The sequence below is a fragment of the Strix uralensis genome, chromosome 17 (genome assembly GCF_047716275.1).
Source record: "Strix uralensis isolate ZFMK-TIS-50842 chromosome 17, bStrUra1, whole genome shotgun sequence".
NCBI classification, from domain to species: domain Eukaryota; kingdom Metazoa; phylum Chordata; class Aves; order Strigiformes; family Strigidae; genus Strix; species Strix uralensis.
Genome location: NC_133988.1, coordinates 2,746,388 through 2,767,262, shown reverse-complemented (window position 1 = coordinate 2,767,262; position 20,875 = coordinate 2,746,388). Strand labels below are relative to the sequence as shown.

General features: G+C 49.2%; 1 protein-coding gene across 1 annotated transcript in view; it reads left to right on the top strand.

Annotated features, from left to right (window-relative positions):
• OSBP2 (oxysterol binding protein 2) overlaps positions 1-20,875 on the top strand; it is a 129,320-nt gene that overhangs the window by 21,078 nt on the left and 87,367 nt on the right. The window contains 1 exon segment of the mRNA XM_074887534.1: positions 10,089-10,297. Coding sequence (XP_074743635.1) covers positions 10,089-10,297 — 209 coding nt within the window.

Sequence of the window (20,875 nt, the reverse complement as noted above, 5' to 3'; positions counted from 1 at the left end):
GGTGATTCTTCTGCATCATCTTAAAAAAAAATGGTCTGCTGAAAGTATTTCAATGCATTGCTCTTATTGTGGGCCAGGCAGGCTGTAAATCCGTTTGGTATCTCCTCTTTTCTGTCCCCATCTATTGCATTGCCTGATTCTGCTTATTTTGTTTCCCTGTCCTTGTTTTTCTGTTCTTGCTTCTGCCTGCAGCAGTCTCTTTACTCTAAAGGGCATTTCCCGGTTATGCAGCTGGTATAAATATTACTGTATGGCTACAGAGCCCTTAACTTAGTTAAGGATATGATATTTTGCAGTGTGGTGGGAAAATGAAATTAATAAACTGGCTTCAACTTAATCTGTGAAAGATACAGTAGGAGAAATAGGGCTTAATCACCGAGTCGGGAGAGGTCAGTAGTGTAAGAAGCAATGAGGCCCTCATCTGTGAGGCTTTACAGTTTCTTTCTCTTGCAGGAGGACAGGAGTTGAAAAAGTGGTTTTTGTCTGAACTTCTGAATGTTTCCAGGTTGCCATATAGTGGAGAAAGCAAAGGCGGAGATGAGACTGGTCCCTGTGTAATCAGGTATGGAGTGGTGAGGGAGGTCAAACATCTACACTTCGCCACCAGAGAATGGTCTTCGTGTTGTGTGCAAGGTTAACAGGAGTGAAATAATCTTCTTGTACAAACGTGAGATGTCTGCACAACTTCTGTATTAAACGTCTGCATTGTTTTGAAATACTGGTAGAAATAGTAGCGATTAGCAGACAGCCAGGGGAATGCTTTGCAGCCATTTAGAGTTGATTTTCCTACCTGTTTCTGGGGATGTACTGCTTCTCTACCAGAGAAATGCCCATGTTTAAATGAGTTTCAATGTGTGTTTGTATTTTTTTCTTGTAGTTACAACAAAGCCTGCCCTGTTTTACCTGTGTATCCATGGTCATGTGATGCAAGGTAGGAGCACAGTGATCTGTGCCTGTGTCGTGGGCCGCTGTGCCTTGCAGGGGTGATACTCTTCCACAACCCTCCGCAAAGAAACCCTCTGGTCTTCCTGGGACCGGGATGTGCTGAACTACTGGTCCCAAGCTGCAAATGCTGGGGACTTCCCTTCCGTGGGAGGGAATAGGCTGTGGGGGAGCCCTGAGCAGATGCAGGAACAGGACTCCCTCTAATTGGGGAAGTGCCTCCTGGTTGTGTTGCTCTGCAGTCCATCTGCTATGCTGCGAGTTTATCTTGCCTTGCTCTCTTCTTGGTAGATCAGGATGGAAATGTTTATCCTCGTCGTGTTGCTGAGAAAACTGGGGAACGGATACAAAGCCCGGTGTTGTTTACCTGGTGGTGTGTGAGGGCTAAGCTGTGAGTCGATGCTGGGCTGGCTGAATTTGGTCGAGTGGCCAGGGCAGCCAGGATGGAGGTGTTCAGGGATGTTTGACAAGTCGTCTTGCCACAACTCCCTTCAGTACTTGGGCTGTGAGTTGTGATTTGGGTCCTTGAGCTTCTCTGACATCAGAGGTGTACGGGCATCTCCAGACCAACGTGCTTATCAATCCCATTCTTTCCAGATCTCCTGGTGTGTTGGAGGATGCCCTGAGATGTTGGGCTTGTGTTGTTGTGGTGTTTACTTCTGGCTGTGTTGGATTGATTTTTGGGTGTGATCTGCAGCACCAGTGCAGAAGCCTAGATTCATAGTTTTCTTGAGATACGACAGCCAAAAATTGTTTCTGAGCTCCTAACTCTTCAAATACAGTGTGGTGGTGGAGCTCACTGGGGAAGCTCCTCGAGGTGCCTGTTTGCCAGCTCCAGAAAGGGACCTGGGATTTGTGTCCAGCTTCATGCCATGCATGTAGTGGCAGTGTAAGGTCTTTGCACCTCACATCCAGAGACTCAAAAAAACCCCCACCCCAAACCACAAATAATTTCACTCTCTTCCATGACAGCCTGTGACTTTTCAGACTCTTCATATGTTTCTTATTTTCTCCCTGAAATGGAGGACAAAGCCAGGAGCATCCCCAGTGGCAGTGAACCTCTTGGCTCTGTCACTGTGCTGTGTTGCTCATCCCAGCCCAGGCACCTGACCTGCGGGAACTGGCTGTCACGGTGGTGCCGGCGGTGCCGGGGAGGCTCTTTCTGGACCTACACTCAAAACTCAAACGTGGACAGTAAAACTCTCTTGCAAAACTTCAGCCGCCCATCGTGAGCTGTTACAGCTCAAGTAATCATTGAGGGGAGGGGAAGAAAAAACAAACCCAAGAAGATTGCACAGCAACAACAATAGATTTTCCTGTAAATACTATTTAAATTAGAAAATATTTCCTGGTTGGTAAACAGTGATGAAGCAACTGAGTGATAACCTGGCAAATAATCTGGTGTGTCTGCTGATGCCTCTTGCCTGTTGCCAGGGCTGTAGCTCACAGCAGATTTCTGTTTAAACACTTGCTGCTGTTTTCCCAAAGGCAGAATGATTCAGACGGCTGCTCGTGAGCTGTGCTGGCTTCAGCATCCCGCTTACACTGGGGGTGAATTCTCCGAAGGGTGTGGTTGGAGACTTAGGGGTTCAGGTGCAGCCTCTAATGTACATGCCCAAACTGTACAGGTTGTGACAGAACTGCAGTGAGCGAAACCCCAAGGATACGCTGGAATAGGAAAGACAAGAACATGTGAGTCTAAATGCTGCTCATCTTGTGCTTCTCCGAGGCTGTCATGGGGAGGTGGCTGCGGCTGTCAGCACAGGGACAAGTTTGAGCCCAGCAGTGACCTACATTTACTCTGGAAAGCAGAACAGCCTTAAGAGTGATAAGGTGGGAATTTATCGTTTAAGATGTAGAATTGGGTGTGTTGGTTACCTGAGGCTTGTAGCAAGCAAATTACTTTGAGGTAACAGGAGAAAGATCTCTAGGAAGAGGGAGTGAGTGTTTTTCTCATTTTTCTGAGTACAGTTTAAATTGTGCTTGGATTTTTGTGTGAATCACAGAATCATCTAGGTTGGAAAAGACCTTGAAGATCCCCCAGTCCAACCATGAACCTCACCCTGACCGTTCCCAACTCCACCAGATCCCTCAGCGCTGGGTCAACCCGACTCTTCAACCCCTCCAGGGATGGGGACTCCCCCCCTGCCCTGGGCAGCCCATTCCAACGCCCAACAACCCCTTCTGCAAAGAAATCCTTCCTAAGAGCCAGTCTGACCCTGCCCTGGCGCAGCTTGAGGCCATTCCCTCTTGTCCTGGCGCTGGTTCCTTGGCTCAAGAGACTCATCCCCCCTCTCTGCACCCTCCTTTCAGGGAGTTGTAGAGGGCCATGAGGTCTCCCCTCAGCCTCCTCTTCTCCAGACTAAACCCCCCCAGTTCCCTCAGCCGCTCCCCATCAGACCTGTGCTCCAGACCCTGCACCAGCTCCGTTGCCCTTCTCTGGACACGCTCGAGTCATTCGATGGCCTTTTTGGAGTGAAGGTGCCTAGTGATACAGGAGTGATGCTGGGCACCCATGAGCAGGCAGTATTGGCCCTCCCAGCTTAGGGGAGAAGCCTCAGGTCAGTGTTTGCATAGTGTCCTGCTGAGGTTTTTGTGGATAAGCCAGTTTGGAGAGGTGCACGCTCGCTAGCCTGAGCATTTTTAGCACCCTTGTGAAGCTGGATGCTCCCAGCCAGGACATAACGTAACAAGGTCCCTAGATGTGTCCTACCCGCTCTGCTCGGTTGAACTGAAGTAGCTCTTGAGCTGCCAGGTTGCAGCTGTGTGCTCTGGGCTCAGAGTTGGGTTGCTGTGCTCTCCCTGACCTCCTTGTCGGTGCTCAAGCTGTAAAGCATGTTGAAATACCACTGGCCGCCTGGAAAGTGGGTGCTGTGCAGAGCAGTCTCGGTTCCCTGCTGGGGCTCTTTGCCTGATCCTGTCTCAGCTGTGAGAAAAGGAGAAGTTGAGTTTTAAGAGAGACAAGACTACCCAGGAATGGCATTGAGCCTTGCTGCTGGAAAGGAAATCTTAGCAGAGAAATTCCACAAGCATCCGTCGTGCTTGCTTGCTTTAAGTGAATAGTGTCTGGGAGCAGAGTGTGAGCTGGGGCTTTTTATTGCTCGCTGTGTCCTATTAACTTCCAGCAGAGCTGCACGGTTATAGTCAGAAAATCCATGTGAGCAACATCTTACCAGCATCTGAAGCTAAATCTTTGGCTGTTGTGGCATAACTGAAACCAAAGCTGTGGAGGTAGTAGATGAAAAACATTTTATTACCTACTTTTCCACCACCTTTTCTTTGCTCTGTTGATAAATCTGTCTTCTCAGCTCTCACAAAGGAATGTCATTGTTTTATATATAGTAAGATTTCTTACAGTTGTTGAAAATTGGGAGCATCTTTCTCTTGCATAGTGCTGGCATACTGAGCAGCCTCGTGTAGCTCAAGTATTCCTTAAGAACTGGAAAGCAGGTCTTTAAATTGTGATTTGCTGTTCTTTTATTGCACTACAGCATGTAGCTGATCTGTCAGGCTGCAGAATGAGTTGCTAAAATTTAGTCTCCAGGAGTTTTATGCTGAAGGCCTTTTTAAGTAACTGATGCTGATAAGTTGTCTTGTCAAGCTCTCTGTTTAGATTTGTGGTATTAAAGTAGCTGAAGCAGCTTTTACTGTTAAAAAAAAAAATGCTGCAAATAATGTTTTAACAAAAAGAAGATCTTTGAAGGTTTTTGCAAAATCTAGCATTCTGCAAATTGCTGTGATATAAGAGCTTTCCTGTACTTGTGGGTAGGGTGCCTGAGTGATGATGCCAATCTGAAATTTCTATTACTGTGTCCTACATGCTGTCGAAATAAAAAAAGCAAATATGTCTGTATCCAGAGCAGGATCTTTTGATAGCTTTGACAAAATCTGTGCAGGAACTGGGACCTGTGCATCCAGAGAAGGTTTGGCAGCTGAAATAGGGAACTGCTGGCATCATGATAAAGTATATTCATGCTTTTAGAGTAAGAAATCTCCTTGCTGATGATCCTAGTGCATCAAGAATGATTTTGGGAATAAGCCATCACATCCCTCTCGATAGGTCATGGCCTTTTTTGTCTGGAGCCAGGTGCCCGAGCTGTGCAGGGCTTGCGTGGAGCTTGCCCTGGTTGCTTTGAGGATCTTGCTGCTGTGCTCTGGGGGGAAAGGGGTTATATTCACCCTGGACATTAGCTTTCCTCTTGCTGGATGGGTGCTTTAGTCCTCCCTGCTGTTTAACACCTGAAGGTATTTTTAAAAAATCTTTTCCTTGTGTTGCATAGCCCCTCTCACTGCGTGTGTTGGCAAGGGCTGTATGCAAGGCAGTCCTCTTCTGTCTCTCCCATGCACAACTATAGTTTCTTGTCTCTGAAGGTGAATCCCATTGATCAGCTTTGTGAGGGAGCAGCAAAAAAGCCCCAGATATTCAGCTGCATCCACCTCTGTGTGTGTGGTCTATGTCCACGTTTAACCTTCCTTCAGATTTTTTTGCAGCCTGCCCACGTGCTCTCCCATATGTGCAGTGCTCAGATTATTGCAGAAAGTCGAGAATCAGAAAATCTGCCTGGATCACGTTATGCAATAGTTGAGCTGCTAGCAGTGAATAAGCAAATCCATCTGACCATGAGTGCTTCTGAAGGGCACCTCTTATATTTTTTTTCCTGCATGCGGACAGAGGAGATTGCTTGCTTGTTGGCTCAGGGTTGGGTCAGGTGCCTGCCTCGTGTGTGGGTGCTGATTGATAGGAATTGATTTCCCATGCAGATTGGCACGGAAAGGTAGCTTAAAGAACAAAAACCCGTACCGAAACAGTTTTCTTGGGTGGGAGAGCAAGGCTGTTTAATATGACTTAAATTGATGTAGTGAAGTCACCTTGGAGACCTTTGTTTTGTGTAAAAGAGAAAATCATTCTAGCAGTTCTCTCAAGGTAGGAAGTAATTCCGTCTGGGAACACATCAGTATGTGCTGCATCATGAGGAGGATGACTTTGTAAATGAAAATCAGTGCTTGATTTCATTTGGAGCCAATTCACCCCCCCTCCAAGCAAGCGTGATCACACTGTACGTTAGGTTTGACCTTAACCTGTGGTGCTGCGAGACATGAACCGTAGTCCTTGGGAGGTACCAAGAGGCTTTTGTTTCTGCATGGGTTCTGTGTCTGCATGTCAAGCTCGTATGTGGTTCTAGGTTAAATCTGTTCTGCAAAACAGTGTCGGGGCTGAGCAGGTGAGAGGAGTCCCCGAGGTGCTGTAGTTAGGGTTATGGGGCTTGGGGATATGAGTTCACGTTCAGCCAGAATGGCTTCCTTCTGTGTAACACGCAACCCCAGCAGTGTGGCTGGTAATGAGTGTCTCTGAACTGCTGCCTCTTCTCCCCTGGTAGGGACCATATCTCCATCCCATAATGAACTCCATCACTGACACTTTCTGAGAGCATCTGTAGGCTATAAAACCTCCCTCAAGAGACCTCGAGACTCCTGTGTTGTGATGTGTTCCTTGGCGAGCGACGTGCAGCCAAGGTTTCGCTCTCCCGCTGCATCAGTGCGTGGAGCAGGGCCAGAAGGTTTAGGAAGCCCATCACCAGCACGTGGTGGCTTTTACAGATGTTGTGGAGGAACCATGTTGAAACCTGTACCCCTGCCTGTGTGATGTGATGGAGCTATCGCCGTGCTCAGAGCCACAGAGAAGGAAGCAACACGCAAACTGCCTTGAACCTTTCAGGCATAAGGGGAGATGCCCCCAGCGCTTGTGGGAACAGTCTTGTACTTGCCAAGCTGGTGTTGTGTGCCTCCGTGAAAGCTTCCAGTGCTCAGCAGCTGATGGCTTGTTCAGCTCCTGGCTTTAAAGATGTGACTTGGATTTTAAAATTTTGGAAAAGCTGTGGCCAGTGATCACTTTTGGACTTCAGTGCATTTATGGAGGTGTCATTAGTGACCTGAGAGCTGGGAGGAGCTGTGCAGCAGCATGATGGGTGGCTGCTTTTGGGACGGAGGGAGGCTGTTAGTGGTGGAAAAAAGGAGTAACTGGGAATGCCCTGATAAAATAAGAAGCTGGATGGAGATGAGGAGGACTCTGTGCATAGAGGGAGATCAGAAGCAGAGGAAGAGACTTGGCATTGCCATGTGAGGATGGGCGAAGACCTTCTGGGCCTGGGGGTGCTGCAGTTTTAGGAGCAAATAGCTGGGTTAAGACGTGTTGGGTAAAGAAACAAGGAGGAAGTGGAGAAAAACAGCGGAAGGGTGGTGGAGAGGCAGACAGACATGGGACGTGGAGCAGAGCTATGTAACTGGTGATTCAAGGCTGTGAGCAAGGGTGGTTTTCTGCTTCTGGAGCCTGAAGCAGCCTCGTGCATCTGGGGGGAGCTCTTCTCAGTGTTAGGTGCTCTATCATGCAACAAATAGCCATCAAGTCTTCCAAACCAGTTGGAAGTGCTTTTTCCCCTTCCTTGGGTACTGTTTGGAAAATATTTCAAGTAGCAAGGTTGAACTTCTTTAAAAAGCAGTCTGGTGCATGAGGAGCACCAGTTCTTCACTAGGCCTTGTGCTCTGAGTTACTTCGCTGCCCTGACCGAGTGGTTTTGGGAGGATCATCATCCTCTGCATGGTGCTCAAGCCAACTGCCTGTGGCCGTTGTGAACTGCTCTGTAAAGGAGGTGTGATGAGGCAAGAGCCTGTCCTGCCACTTGACTCTGGTTCCATCTGTACCACGGGACGTTTCAGACAGGTGTCCATCCACAGGACCTGAGGAATGATGGACCTGGGGGGACATTCCTGGGTAAGGAATGCTAGGCTGGGGGAAATGAAAGGAGCAGGTAATTCCTATAAATGACTGCAATTCCTCCTGCTGCTGCAACTCAATGAGCAACTGTGTAGTAATGTATTTTGTTAAAATACTAGCAAAATCCTTGCATGATTGTCTGACATCGACCCAGTTCCAGCATGTCTTAATGTTAGGAAAAGGGAGAGGACTCTGGAAATGACTTGGACAAGAGGCATTTAAAAATACACAAGGCTTATTTATCCTACGATAGTATTGGCCTGCTCCCACCTCTGTCCCCCAGCATGGTCACCTGGATTTAGGGAGATTTACAGTCTTTAAAACTCTCCTAGGACCTTTGACTACTTATGTGGGTGAAAATGGTGGGCTAGATTAAACTGCCATGGGAAGTGAAAGCCGGCAGCAGAAGGGAGGAAAACATTGGAGGAATTGAATTTTCTAAGTGTTAATGATGTCTGTTCTACGATATTGGTACTATGGACAAGCTGGGAAGGATCCCACCTTGCTGCACGGTGTAAATGCAAGGTGGTAGGTGGTTTGTGGATGCTGGGGGGGAGAGGGAACGTTTGAGGACACAGAAGTGATCTAATGCCAAGTGTGTTTATTGTGGTCCCACTTTCAGGGAGGGATAGCAGTGTGGTAGGGGGAGAGGGTGCTGGGCAGTGGGAGGGTTGTCAGGGTGGGTGAGGAATGAGGGTTAAGGGGTGGGTATACAGCAGAGCTGAACAGAGTGAGAAAGGGGATGGACAAAATAAAAGTGAAAAAAATGGAGTAAAGTAAAAGATGGAAAAATACAGTGAGGGTCAAGGAAAACACTCTTGTTTCCTCCTGTCCAGAGGTCCTGGCTTCCAGGTGCTGCTGAGGCCCTCCTGGCTGCAGGGACACGGGGGTTACAGCCTCTGTGCCCCCCGGCTGGAGAACATGCAGCCCCCAGGATGGGAGCGGGGTGATGCAGGCCGGTGGCCGCTGTGCGTGGCCCAGTGTTGGCAGGGTTTGTATGGCATCGGTGACGCTGTCGGCTGTGTCTGCTGGCTGCTCTGAGCACGTCTGCCCGGCTGGTGGGAAACCTTGAGGGCTCGCTGGCTCAGTGCTTGTAGAGCTATTTTAGGCATCTGCGATGCAGCAGTGGGTGTACAGGCAGTTTTGGGACTACTTTTGGCCTTTAAAAACCTAATCTTTGTGACTTTTTTTAAGAAAGTGACTTCAGTTGCTTCTGAAAACACAATGTTAAATCATGTTTTAAGAAGTGGCTGTCAGTTTTTATGCAGCTCTTCCACAGCTTGCACGCTCTGAAAAGACAAAGTGTCTCTCGGTGTTCAAGACTCGCGCTCTCAGCCAGCACGGTACCCGCTGCGCCTTGGCGAGCAGGCAGTGTGGCACTGGCGGCTCTCCTGGGGCGTGAGAGCCGGTGAGGGGAAAAAGAAAAACTAATAAAAAAATTAAGTGATCATTTCAGCTTTGATAAAGCTAAAAGCCCATGGAGAGCCAAGAGCGTTTGAAGACATGGAAATACTGTCATGATAGAGCAGCGGCTATCGTGGATGCTGGAGGGGTCATCGCTTTGAAACAACCTGCTGTGCCTTGTCCCTGGCTGGGACCGGCAGAACTGTGGTGTGGGGCAGGGGTGTGCTGTGCTCTCGTACAGCCTGGGGGGGCTTTGGCCCCTGGACACGAAGTCCTGGATGCGACTGTCAGCAGTGGGGATGGTCGTGGGTTAAGGCTGTTGCAGCGTGGGTTTGGCTTCTCCATGGTATGCCCGGTTGGGGTGGGAGGAGGGCTGGTGCTCTGGGAATTTAGCCCCAGGAAAGCCTTCTGCTCATCTGGGTGAGCCTAGTGAAGTACTAAGCAATTTTGCCAGTAGTAAAGGTGTTTTAACCGCTGAAGAGGAATGGTGCTGCTTTCATTTGCCTTACAAACGGAGATCTTTGCATAGAAGATCTTACCACACTTAGACAAAAGACAATGATTGAAGAGAGAGGGTATAAAGAGCCATGAAATACTAGATGCTGGAGGTGGGATAGCAGGGAGAAGGGAGAAAAAGAGCAGTACAAATGAGATGAGAAAGGCCAGCAGTGTGCAGTTGGTAATTTCACTTTTAGGGCAGCCAGAAGCAATCAGCACAGCAGGATGTGAAACCAGCAGCCTAAATGCTGGGGGTGACCTTCATACAAGGGAACAAGCTCAGTCCAAATACTGCAGCCCTTTATTTTTTTGTTTGAGGAGCTTGTCTAGCTTTGGTGGGTTTGACAGGCTTGCTGCCTGCTTGGGATGTTTCTGGGGGTCTCTGCTGTATGGGAGGGTGCATTGGTGGTGTTTTGGGTACAGGCTGGGTGCAGGGGGACTGACACTTCCTTTTCCCTCTGTTCCCCTGCAGGACACAGGCAGAAATGGCCCACACGTGTCGCGGGACCATCAACCTGTCCACGGCTCATATCGATACGGAGGACTCTTGTAACATCGTGCTTTCCAACGGGGGAAGGACCTACCACTTAAAGGCAAACTCAGAAGTGGAGAGGCAGCGCTGGGTCACTGCCCTGGAGCTGGCCAAAGCGAAAGCCATCCGCATGAGGAACAACCAGTCAGGTAGAGTGCGTCTTGGTGTGTGAACCTGCAACTGGATCCTTTTTAAAACCGCCTTGTGAACCAGCTCTTCTGTGCTTGCTAAATTGTGCAGAAACCCTGGCAGATACTGTTTCATACGCAATTAAAAATAGCTGGTGGTTTCACAGAGACACAAAGGGTTTTAAACAATACTGTGTGCACCCAACATCATCTCATCTGGTCGTGCAGCATTGAGCAGGTCTTTAAAGCCCCTGGTATTGACTGTAAATTGCAGAGGGCTGGTAAAAATGAACTAATGATGCTTCTTCTGGAAGGCAGATGTATGTGCCTTTCTCCTGGAGACTTGGGGTTGGTCGGTGTGGGCAGGGAGTGCTGTAAGAGGCACTAAGTGCAGTGGTGAGTGATCCAGGGATCACCAGTTCGCCATGCAGTGCCAGGGCCGTGTCCTTCTGTTCACCCATAGCTTAGATGGTAGATGATGGACGTGTACATTTAGTTGAGCTGTCTCTCTCCATGTGTGTTTCCCTTCTCCCCCCCTACACACGCTACGCTGTGGTGTGGTATTTATTAATGAACGTTTGGGACAGCTGCATTATGTCGAGCTGTCCGAGCCCTGTGCCTGTTACACAGCTCCTCCCCAGTGCCACTTTTACTGCTCCCTTGTGTAATGGGTTGGTTAGGTGCTTAGAGTATTTTAGAAATATTTCAATGCTTATAACCCTTCTGGGATTAACAATTGGTTTTCTTCAACTAATGAGCATGGCTTCAAGTTGCATGAAACAAAACCCATGAATGAATTAAAAAGCTGTCTATCTCCTCTGTCCTAAAATAAACCCACTGTCAGATCTTGTCTTGAATGCTGGAAATCAGGCCTTACGCAACAGAAAAGGTGTAGCAAACACCCGATTTTGTAACACTCTGCTTAAAATGAAGATGTATATTCAGAATGAATATATTTTAGAGAAGGAGCATGAGAAGGTGTGACCAGGGAAAAGCACTTTTGTTCAGTGCTTAGGTATTATCTTGTTGTCCCGGTCCAGGTTTGGGCTTTGGGACAGCTGCAGATGCTGCTCTGTGCTACTGACTGCAGTGAATTTGCACCCGTGGGTAGAGTTTGTGAAGCTTAACTTTCACATCGCCACCGAGGAAGGTTGTGGTTGGCTCAGTGCATCAAGAAAAACCTCTGCTTTTCCAGGGGAAACGCTGCTGCCTGCTCACCAAAACTACAGCGTGCCGTGGGGTGACTGCGGGGCGCAGCTCCGTCTGAGCGGCTGTCGAGGCTGTGTCGATGGAGACCGCCTTCTAATGCTGCTGGCTTATGAAAACACACAGTCCACACAAAATTAGTGCAACCATGTTTTTGGAAGGCAGCGTGTTAATGTTTTTGTTTGTGTACCAGTGGGACGGTCATTTGGGATGCTGGCTGCCGGGGGCGTTGGGCAGGCAGAGCCTGTGCTCGGCGTAAGGTTTTGTAGAGGGCAGCAGAATGCCAGAGTGCCAACGGTTTGACTTGCAGGAGAACAAGCCCTGAGTCCTGGACTAATGTGGTCTGACTTTTGCATAATTAGCCATCCCACAAGGTCATACAGAAGTTGATTAGTGCGCGAGCCACTTACCCGTTTCCCATAATTGTTCAAGTATGCCGTGTTCAGGGCACTAGCATCTACAGATTTAATTACATCAAGTATTGTGAACTCTCTGTCCCTTAATATTGCAGCTCTGGAGCGTATGTGAATACCGATGGAGAATACAGCTGCCTGAGGAGAAGATGGAAATTTCTAGACATGCTTATTTTGCCCGGCAGAGCGTGACGTTGTGCCAGGTCCTGGCTGTAGTGAGCTGGGTGTGAATGCTGTTGGTCCTGCGAACGTCTCTTACCCCCTAGCGGGAAGCGAGTCCTTTAGCTGGGTTAGGCCTTTAGAAGAGGATCTCACAGGTGGGAGAGGTTGGTGTGTGCCTTTACCTTCACCTTTCTGATTGTCGGGCCGTGGGCGATGCGAGGGCAGGCGTGGAGCGGCGCGGGCTGCTGAGCTCCTGCCCAGCCCGGGGCTGCAGGAGGATGTCAGCGATGCTGCCTCCCGAGTCACGCGCAGTTATTTTGGTTTGTGTCTTTACATAAAAATAGCAAATGTGGAGACTTCCTGTCTTAAGGCTCTGGACGTGCTGACTTCCTAACTCCAGCGAGCTCAGGCCGTGCTTTCAGGGTCAGGACAGTGCGGCAGCAGTGCTGATTTGGCTGCGGATGCTTGTTCCTGTGCTGCCTTGTGGTTGTGCTGACTCAGCTGTTTGTGGGGCAATGCTGTGATCCAGGCCAGGGAGTTGATGGGAAATAAAAACCAAACCAAACTCTTGTTTTTCCAGGCTTTTCTGATCTGGTCCGAGGGATGAGACACTCTGTGAATGGGCGATGAATCCTTGTGCTGTGGAGTTTAGAGCTGAGGACACTGGTGAATTACTTTACACTGTAATGTTCACCTGGCTGATGGTGTTTTGTCCCAATTATAGATCTTTAATTAAGGTAAAGAATGAATGTGTGTTAGGTTTGACTGTTTTGCTTGAATCAAAATAAAATTCCTAGTGTCGTGTCCCTCTGAGTGCCGGGCGTTTTGCAGAGCCCTGGGATGGGTGTTTACAAGGGGAGGGTCTGGATTTGCCCAAGAAGTCCCTTGGTCCTTCAGGTCTGCTCATGTGGGGAGTCTTCTCTTACCCCGACTGATCCCCAAAACCCGTGTGTTTCCCAGGGCTGCTCTGTAGAGCCCAGGTCAGTGCACTGGGGCTGTCTTGGCCAGTGAGTGCGAAGGGTGGCGAGCAGCCGTGTGGATTTATGCTGACAGGGAGGGAGCATCGATGGCTCTGGGGGGCCAGAAGACTGGGAGAGTGTTGGAGGGGGCAAGTGAGGTGGACAGAGAAGCAGGTTTGTGTCTAACGCTGCCAGACCTTCTGGGGTAGGACACGAGGAGCATCCTTACAGCGATCCCCACTCGCAGGCGCTGCCTGCTGCTCTGCCTGCCATAGCGGGATGCGGCAGGAGCCCGTCCTTGGCGTTCTCCGCTGACGCTCAGGGACGTGGGGGCTCTGGTGGAGGTGGCACGTCTGGGGAGGAGATGGCTGGGCTCAAGTCAGCTGCTTCTGAGGTGTCTCCAACCATAAGCACTGGGGCAGTCTCACGTGGGGAGCAGCTTTTTGGCTCTGTACAGTTTTCAGCAGTCAAGGAGCTCCCAGGAGAGGGAAGGGGGTGTTCTTGCTTCCTAGTGCTTTGGAGTCCTTCTCTCCTTGCGTCTGGAAAGGGGCAATGTGTTAGTGTGGAATTAATTAATCTAAATAAAGAAGAAAAGCTTGACCTCTTTTTGGAAATGTTTTAAAGATGAGCCACACTTGAGTTGCTACTGGGTGTAAGCTGGGGTTCTCCATTCACTTGTTTCTGCAGAAATCGGTGGTCCCTCACTACTTTCCTGGTGTTTGAGATTTGATGGGGATCAGGACTGGCAAATCGGGTTAACTCTGCAAATATTTTGACTACGGGGAAACTGTTTTGGGGTGGATGAAAAGAGTCTTTTCCCCTGGTAGTTCTCTTGAAATAAACAGGTACGAAAGCGTTTTTAACTTGACTACTGGCTATCTTGAGCTGTGCACTGCGAGGTGCCATTTTCACAGTACTGATTTTCATTTCTATTTTTAAGAAATAGCAAAACCTACACCCAAACCAAGTATGAGATGGGAGACTTTGCTGTTCCCTCTTCTGCGTAACTGAAGGAGCTCTGGTTTCCCTTCTACCCAGTGGGTATCTGGGACTGTTTTGGTAATGAGCCATGAGCTGAGACATGAGTAAGTACTGATAGATGTCACCTGAGAAAGCTCGCTGTCCTCACCCTGCTTCACTGGTGAGAAACCTGCCTAGTGGTGCTGGGTGGATTAGGGGCAGAAAGTGAGAGTGGAGCTGAGTTGCTGTCTTAGCTCTCTCCTCAATTACCATGTGGTGCTTAAGCCCTCTAAGATAAATGTATAGTGTAACATTAGGACAAGATGGCTTGCATCTAGCCTCAGCTGAGCCAAATCTGGCATTCCTATTTCCTCTTGGGTTTATAAACTGTTGATGAAGTCGTAGTAAGCTTGATCTGCCCACACGGTACCCAGCTCTCTCACCCCATGGAAAGAGCAGGCACAGGCTGTGCTTGCATCAGTGCTTGGTGTGGCCCTGTGCTGTTTATCTGTCCTGAAAATCAGATTTCTGTAATTGCCCTCTGTTCACATTACTGTAAATTCTTGAATAATTTCAGCCTTCTCCACTCACAGTATTGTACCCAGATCACCACATGGATTTTGGCAGCTCATGCGTTGGCCTCTTGGCAACTTCACCTTTGGAGAGCAGCAGTGGCAAAGAAATGCTTTTATCTGCTCCTTATGCTTGGTCTTCTCTCTGCTGTTGTGGCTTGGAGGATGCGAACTTAAATGTATTTGTTGACTGTGGTTAATATGTTTTTTATGGCAGAAAGAAAATCTTTCTTTACGCTAGGTAAATACGCTCAGTATAGTTTTGGAAAACACCCCAAGATGAACTTGGGCTGCTTTGTGATTGATTGGAGAGGTGAGAGAGTTGGTGACTTCTTCTGGCCCCCTGCTCAGGGGTTCCTGGGAGGAGAGGTTCAAATCCACTCGTGATTCAGGTCATCACCTGAACCAGTGCAGATTTCAGGCTGATTGAAGGTGTTTTTGGTGTCCGTGGTACTAGAAAACCAGGAATTAACGGCATACATCAGTGCTCACATCTGTGCCAAGACCAGCTTGCCTGCCAGCCTCCCCCAAAGGCATCAGGTGCCTCACGCTGAAGTTGGGACTCAAGAGACGTTAGTGCAGCAACAAAGCTGGGAATCGCTAAGAAAAGAAGAAAAGAGAAAATGTAGGTTTGCTCCACATGCAGCTGTAATGCTTGTCCCCTTGAGAGGCCCTGGCTCGCATCACACCAGCTCACAAACTTTTCAGCAGAACTTAAAAAAACAAAAAAAACCCACCCCAAAACAACAAAAAACCCCACCCCAAACCCAAAACAAAACAGAAAACAACCCCAAAAAGCAAACAGGGATAAGATTAACCAGACAAATAAAACCTCCTCCAGCAAGGGAAAGTAAATTTTCCATCTGGAAGAATGAGAGCTGGAGATGCCGTATGGAAGATAGTAAATGCTGCAGGAAAAGATGGGGACATTTGCTTACAACAAGAGCAAGGAGGAAATTATCAGGTCATAGGTTTAAATGAAGCAGGAATAAATATTTTGTACAACACAATATTAAATGGTGGCACTCGCTGCAGGAAGCCAGAAAATCCAGAGAGATTGAACAGATTTGGGTGCAATTTCATTGCTCGTGGATATGAGCTGTAATATTTCAATATACAAAGTGCAGCCCAGGAGGTCCTTAAGCAGCACAGCGCTAAAAGCTAAGCAGTTATTCCTGGAAAAACTGTGTGTGCCCTGTTCCTTTATCCTATTTCCTAAATAGTGGTTATAATTTGCTGACTAGAGGAGACATGAAGCTGCCTGGGTGTTCCAGCTGACCTTGCGTGACCATCCTGGCGAGGCTGCCGCTGGAGCGATGCTCCCCAAAATCTCTCAGTTGTGGCTGTTGGGCTTCACCTGGTGTTTTCAGCTGTTCAGGGTTGTGTCACCCATGGGGCAGAATTCAGTTTGAGACCAACACCCCAGTGTGGCCACGTGTGGTGTGGGTCTGGGATTTGGGATAACAGGGGTTGACTGCATGGGTTGTCTCGTTATTCTTACTGCCTTAATCAGTTGTTTTTTTTCTTAGCAAACAGGGAGTGATTAAAAGCAGCTTTATAGGGGCTTGTTTGTAGACAGTTGGAGAGCGGGAGTGGTGCAAAGGGGGAAGGAGGAGGGTTGTTAGTGCTGGTGATGCCTTCTGCCCTGGCTGCTGGGATGAGTTTCTGCCGCAGCAGAGCGTAAAGGGGAAATACAACTCTGGAGAGGAACACCACTGCCGTAGAGGCTGGCGATCCCACTGCAGGTTTGGCGTGCGGTTTGGTGGGCGAGAGCCAAGATGCAGCTCTCAGGGTTGCAGCTCACACAAGCAGGCTGCCAGCAAGTAGTTCTGCTTCAGCGTGCTAGATCCACTTGTAGCGCCTTTGCAGTAGGATTAAAAAGGATCTGTAATTAGTTATTCCTCAGCTTTCCCTTTAGTTGTGCTAGTGATAACGTGAGTTTCGTTGCTTGATGTATTTTGACTGTTTTTTTCCTCTTTTGAAGTATGGGTTTTGTTTGCAAAAGACATTTTGACTTGGGAATGTAATACTGCAAAGCATCCGCGACCTTCCTTGCCCAGCTCTGTGAATTATCCCGTGGTTGCTTCCCTCCAGCAAGCTCCTGGCCAGGTGGCCTTGTGCTGTGGCTGTGACAGGACTGGACAGTCCCCGTTGTTGTTGTCCGTACGCCCTCGATGCCAGCTCTTTGCTTGCTGTAATCGTCCTTGCTATTTCCAGTTCTTTTTACAAAAGCGCTCCTTTTTCCCATCCTCCTTGTGATGTTTTTCATCATGTTGTGAACTGTTTTCCCCTCTGTTCGTAGGCCTCGTGCCTGGAGAGGCACTGGCTGCCTGCGCTCAGTTACCTTGGTCTTCTAATTGTCTTTTTGATCCTTGGAATCTGGATTTTCTCAGGACAGCTGGCTGCCGTTAACTGTGCCGGGAGCTGCTGCCATGGAAAATAAAACTGGCAGTTCTGCGGAGATGGAGCTGTTCACTTGGATTTCCCACTCTTAATGATTCCTGTCTCCTTTCCATGCCTTCTGCTGCTCACTTGTGTTCCCTCCTGCATCTGGCAGGATGCTCTGCCTCTCCTGTTTCCCTGTTAGGTTGTGATCGGGACAGGTTGCTCCATCTCAGCCACCACTGGCGAGCTGCAGTCAGCACTTCAGCTTCTCCTGCTGCAGCCGAAGGGATGCTGTGATGTACCCTGAGGGTGGGGTGTGCAAACCAGTCAGAGGAGGACCTGGGGGTGTTGATTGACAGCTGGCTGAACATGAGCCAGCAGTGTGCCCAGGTGGCCAAGAAGGCCAATGGTATCCTGGCTTGTATCAGCACTAGTGTGGCCAGCAGGGACAGGGAAGGGATCTTACCCCTGTACTCGGCACTGGTGAGGCCGCCCCTCGATGAGTGGGTTCAGTTTTGGGCCCCTCACTCCAAAAAGGCCATTGAATGACTCGAGCGTGTCCAGAGAAGGGCAACGGAGCTGGTGCAGGGTCTGGAGCACAGGTCTGATGGGGAGCGGCTGAGGGAACTGGGGGGGTTTAGTCTGGAGAAGAGGAGGCTGAGGGGAGACCTCATGGCCCTCTCCAACTCCCTGAAAGGAGGGTGCAGAGAGGGGGGATGAGTCTCTTGAGCCAAGGAACAAGCGCCAGGACAAGAGGGAATGGCCTCAAGCTGCGCCAGGACAAGAGGGAATGGCCTCAAGCTGTGCCAGGGCAGGGTCAGACTGGCTCTTAGGAAGGATTTCTTTGCAGAAGGGGTTGTTGGGCGTTGGAATGGGCTGCCCAGGGCAGGGGGGGAGTCCCCATCCCTGGAGGGGTTGAAGAGTTGGGTTGACCCAGCGCTGAGGGATCTGGTGGAGTTGGGAATGGTCAATGTTGGGTTCATGGTTGGACTGGAGGATCTTCAGGGTCTTTTACAGCTTTGATTCTGTGAACCCCCTGTAAGTTGAGGTGGTGTGGAAGAGGGACAGCTGGAGGAAGGAGTTTCTTGCTGTGTCAAAATGGAGTTTTTCAAACTTTGCAGAATTTCAGCCAGTCCCTCTTTCAAAAACCAGCAAGATTTCTTTGAGGTACGTGGCCTTTGGGTGTTTATATATATATATATATATATTTTTATAGACTTTGATAAGTCCTTGTTGGTCCTTTGTGTCTTCCTAGTGGTATCCAGAAAAAACTGCAATCCTGCTGACTGTCTCAGCCCTTTGTTGGGGGTAACCCTGTGCCAGCTGTGATGTGTCACTAAGGGAATCGCAAGGCTTGATACTGATCTTCTTTCTGGGTGTTTATTCTCTGTGTAGTAAGGTTACATTAGGCTTACTTAGGGATAATATTGCTTGTTATCAGCCTTGTCTCTCTGATGGGGCCTGACGCCCAGGGTTGGATGCAGGGTGTGTTTGGAGGATATCAGAGCATGAAGCTTCCAGCCGGCCGCCATTGAAAGTGGTGCCAGTGGGCTACTGGGGCCATCTCAAGTGGATTTGGTGGACTTCTGTGTGCTCTGACCTGCTGCTTTTGATCTAACCTTTTGCCTTCACTGCTGAATACCTGACCCTGGGGAAGAGACCGTGCAAGCAACCCTCACTTCTCCAGCCCCCTCCATAACCTGGCTGGTGTCGCAGCCCTGGGCTTTGCGGGCAAAACCGCATGCCAGTGGCATGTTGGAGGGTGCAGGCAAGGTCTCCTGCGACTCCCTTCCTCATTTCACCAGCCTTTGCCTTGTCACAGGCACATCGTAAGTGTGCGGCAAGATCCTCCCTGGCTGTCACGCAGTGTGATGGGACGAGGTTCCCAGGCATCTTGTGAGGAACGAAAGGGCTCTGCGAGGCAAGGCGAGAGCTTTGGGCCTTGGATGTAAGGAAGATGACTGTGGTCCTCCACATCTGCTGAGGCTGAACGCTTGGGGATTTGCAGGCTGTGGGACTATCGGCAGTTGCCCTAAACGTGGTTATGAAGCATTGACTTCTTTTTAAATACAGGTGGTTAAAGTGGTCTGAACATGTGTCTGGCATGTTCTTGAAAATACAGGTGTTGGGGGGGGAAGTGATTTCCTGGTTTTGTTGCTTTTAGAGGGTGTCTGATCAGCCTGGGAATTTTTCTCAACCAAGAAGTTTTCAGGCTTTGAGATGGGAGGCCCAGGGGGGTGAGTATTTAATCAGTTTGTCTGAATATCTGCAGCTGGTGATGCATCCTGATGGATGGGCATTTAGCTGAAGTGGGCTTTAAACAGTCCGGGATCTGCACAGCCTCCAACTGTTACTTTCTTCCAGCTGCTGCCTGGCAAAGCAAACGTGAGGAGGATGGGGGGAATCTTTAGGATTTTCCAGTATTTCACAAGCCTGGAATCTTCCCCTTCCTACCCCCCTTGTGTGTGTGTTTGTTTTCTTTTTTTTTTTTTTGTTTGCTAATCTGTTTTCAATTCTCCTGTTCCTGTTTTCCATTTCACTTGCACGTTGAGGTAGAGTTACCCAAGAAATACACTTACCTCCTCGGTTTGGTGCTGATCTTTCTCTTGTTTCTCACACGCATATACCGTGTTATATATTATTCTATTGCAGATGTAATTCCTGATAATAATTTATAGCGAAGGAACACAGAAAATGGTACTTACATAACACCACGAATTAAACATTATAGCAGGGAGCTCCGTGCAGACTGCAGTATATAGGCCATGTCCGCTGCTTCAGCCTCGTCCTCCGGAGTGAGCGTAGGAGCTGCGCTGCTGCTGCACGTGCCACGGGGCTGCTCGCTCATCGCTGGCCTGGTGTCTGTGGAAGAGGGTAAAGGAGCTGGTGCAGGGTCTGGAGCACATGTTGTACGAGGAGCGGCTGAGGGAACTGGGGGGGTGTAGTCTGGAGAAGAGGAGGCTGAGGGGAGACCTCATGGCCCTCTCCAACTCCCTGAAAGGAGGGTGCAGAGAGGGGGGATGAGTCTCTTTAACCAAGTAATAAGTGATAGGACAAGAGGGAATGGCCTCAAGTTGCACCAGGGCAGGGTCAGACTGGATATTAGGAAGCATTTCTTTCCAGAACGGGTAGTCAGGCGTTGGAATGGGCTGCCCAGGGAGGTGGTGGAGTCCCCATCCCTGGAGGGGTTGAAGAGTAAAGTTGACATAGCACTGAGGGATCTGGTGGAGTTGGGAACTGTCAGTGTTAGGTCAATGGTTGGACTGGAGGATCTTCAAGGTCTTTTCCAACCTAGACGATTCTGTGATTCAGTTGTGCACCAGCAGTGGCTAAAGGCAAGGAAAGACTGACAGAATGCTCCAAGATGTTCTTACAATTTACAAAACCCCCTAATTGGGTGTGGAGCGGTATTGGGGAAGCAGTACATGGTAGTGTTGCAAACACTTGGTGTATGAGCAGGGTTCAGAAGTAGGATGGAAAATGATGTCCCAGCTCATGGTGCACTCTACTGCTTCTACAGGACATGCTCTGAGACCTGCCCGACAGCACGGGTACATCCCCACCGCCTCTGCGGGTGTGCGCTGCTGCCCAGCGGAGCAGGAGGAAGCGGGGAGCCTTGGTGCTTTGCTTGCCAAGCAGTCACCCTGCAGCTTTTATTTTACACTCTGGCAGACTTGTGGCATGAATTCATGAAGCATGTTTTAGGGTTTTTAAAATACAGCTGCTAAGTTGATGCTCAAATAGGCCGTGTGCGGTGAGCTGTGCTCCGTGGCTGTGACAGAGCCTGGTCTCAGCGCAGCTGCTTTTTGGAATCCTGTGTGAATTCAGTGGTACAGGTGAAGCTGCGTTAATAAGCCCCCTGATAATAAATAACTGAACGTGACTGTGCAGAGGAGGGAAGGGGGCGAGGGTTTTGTTAACGGCTGTTCAGCAGGAGCGAGG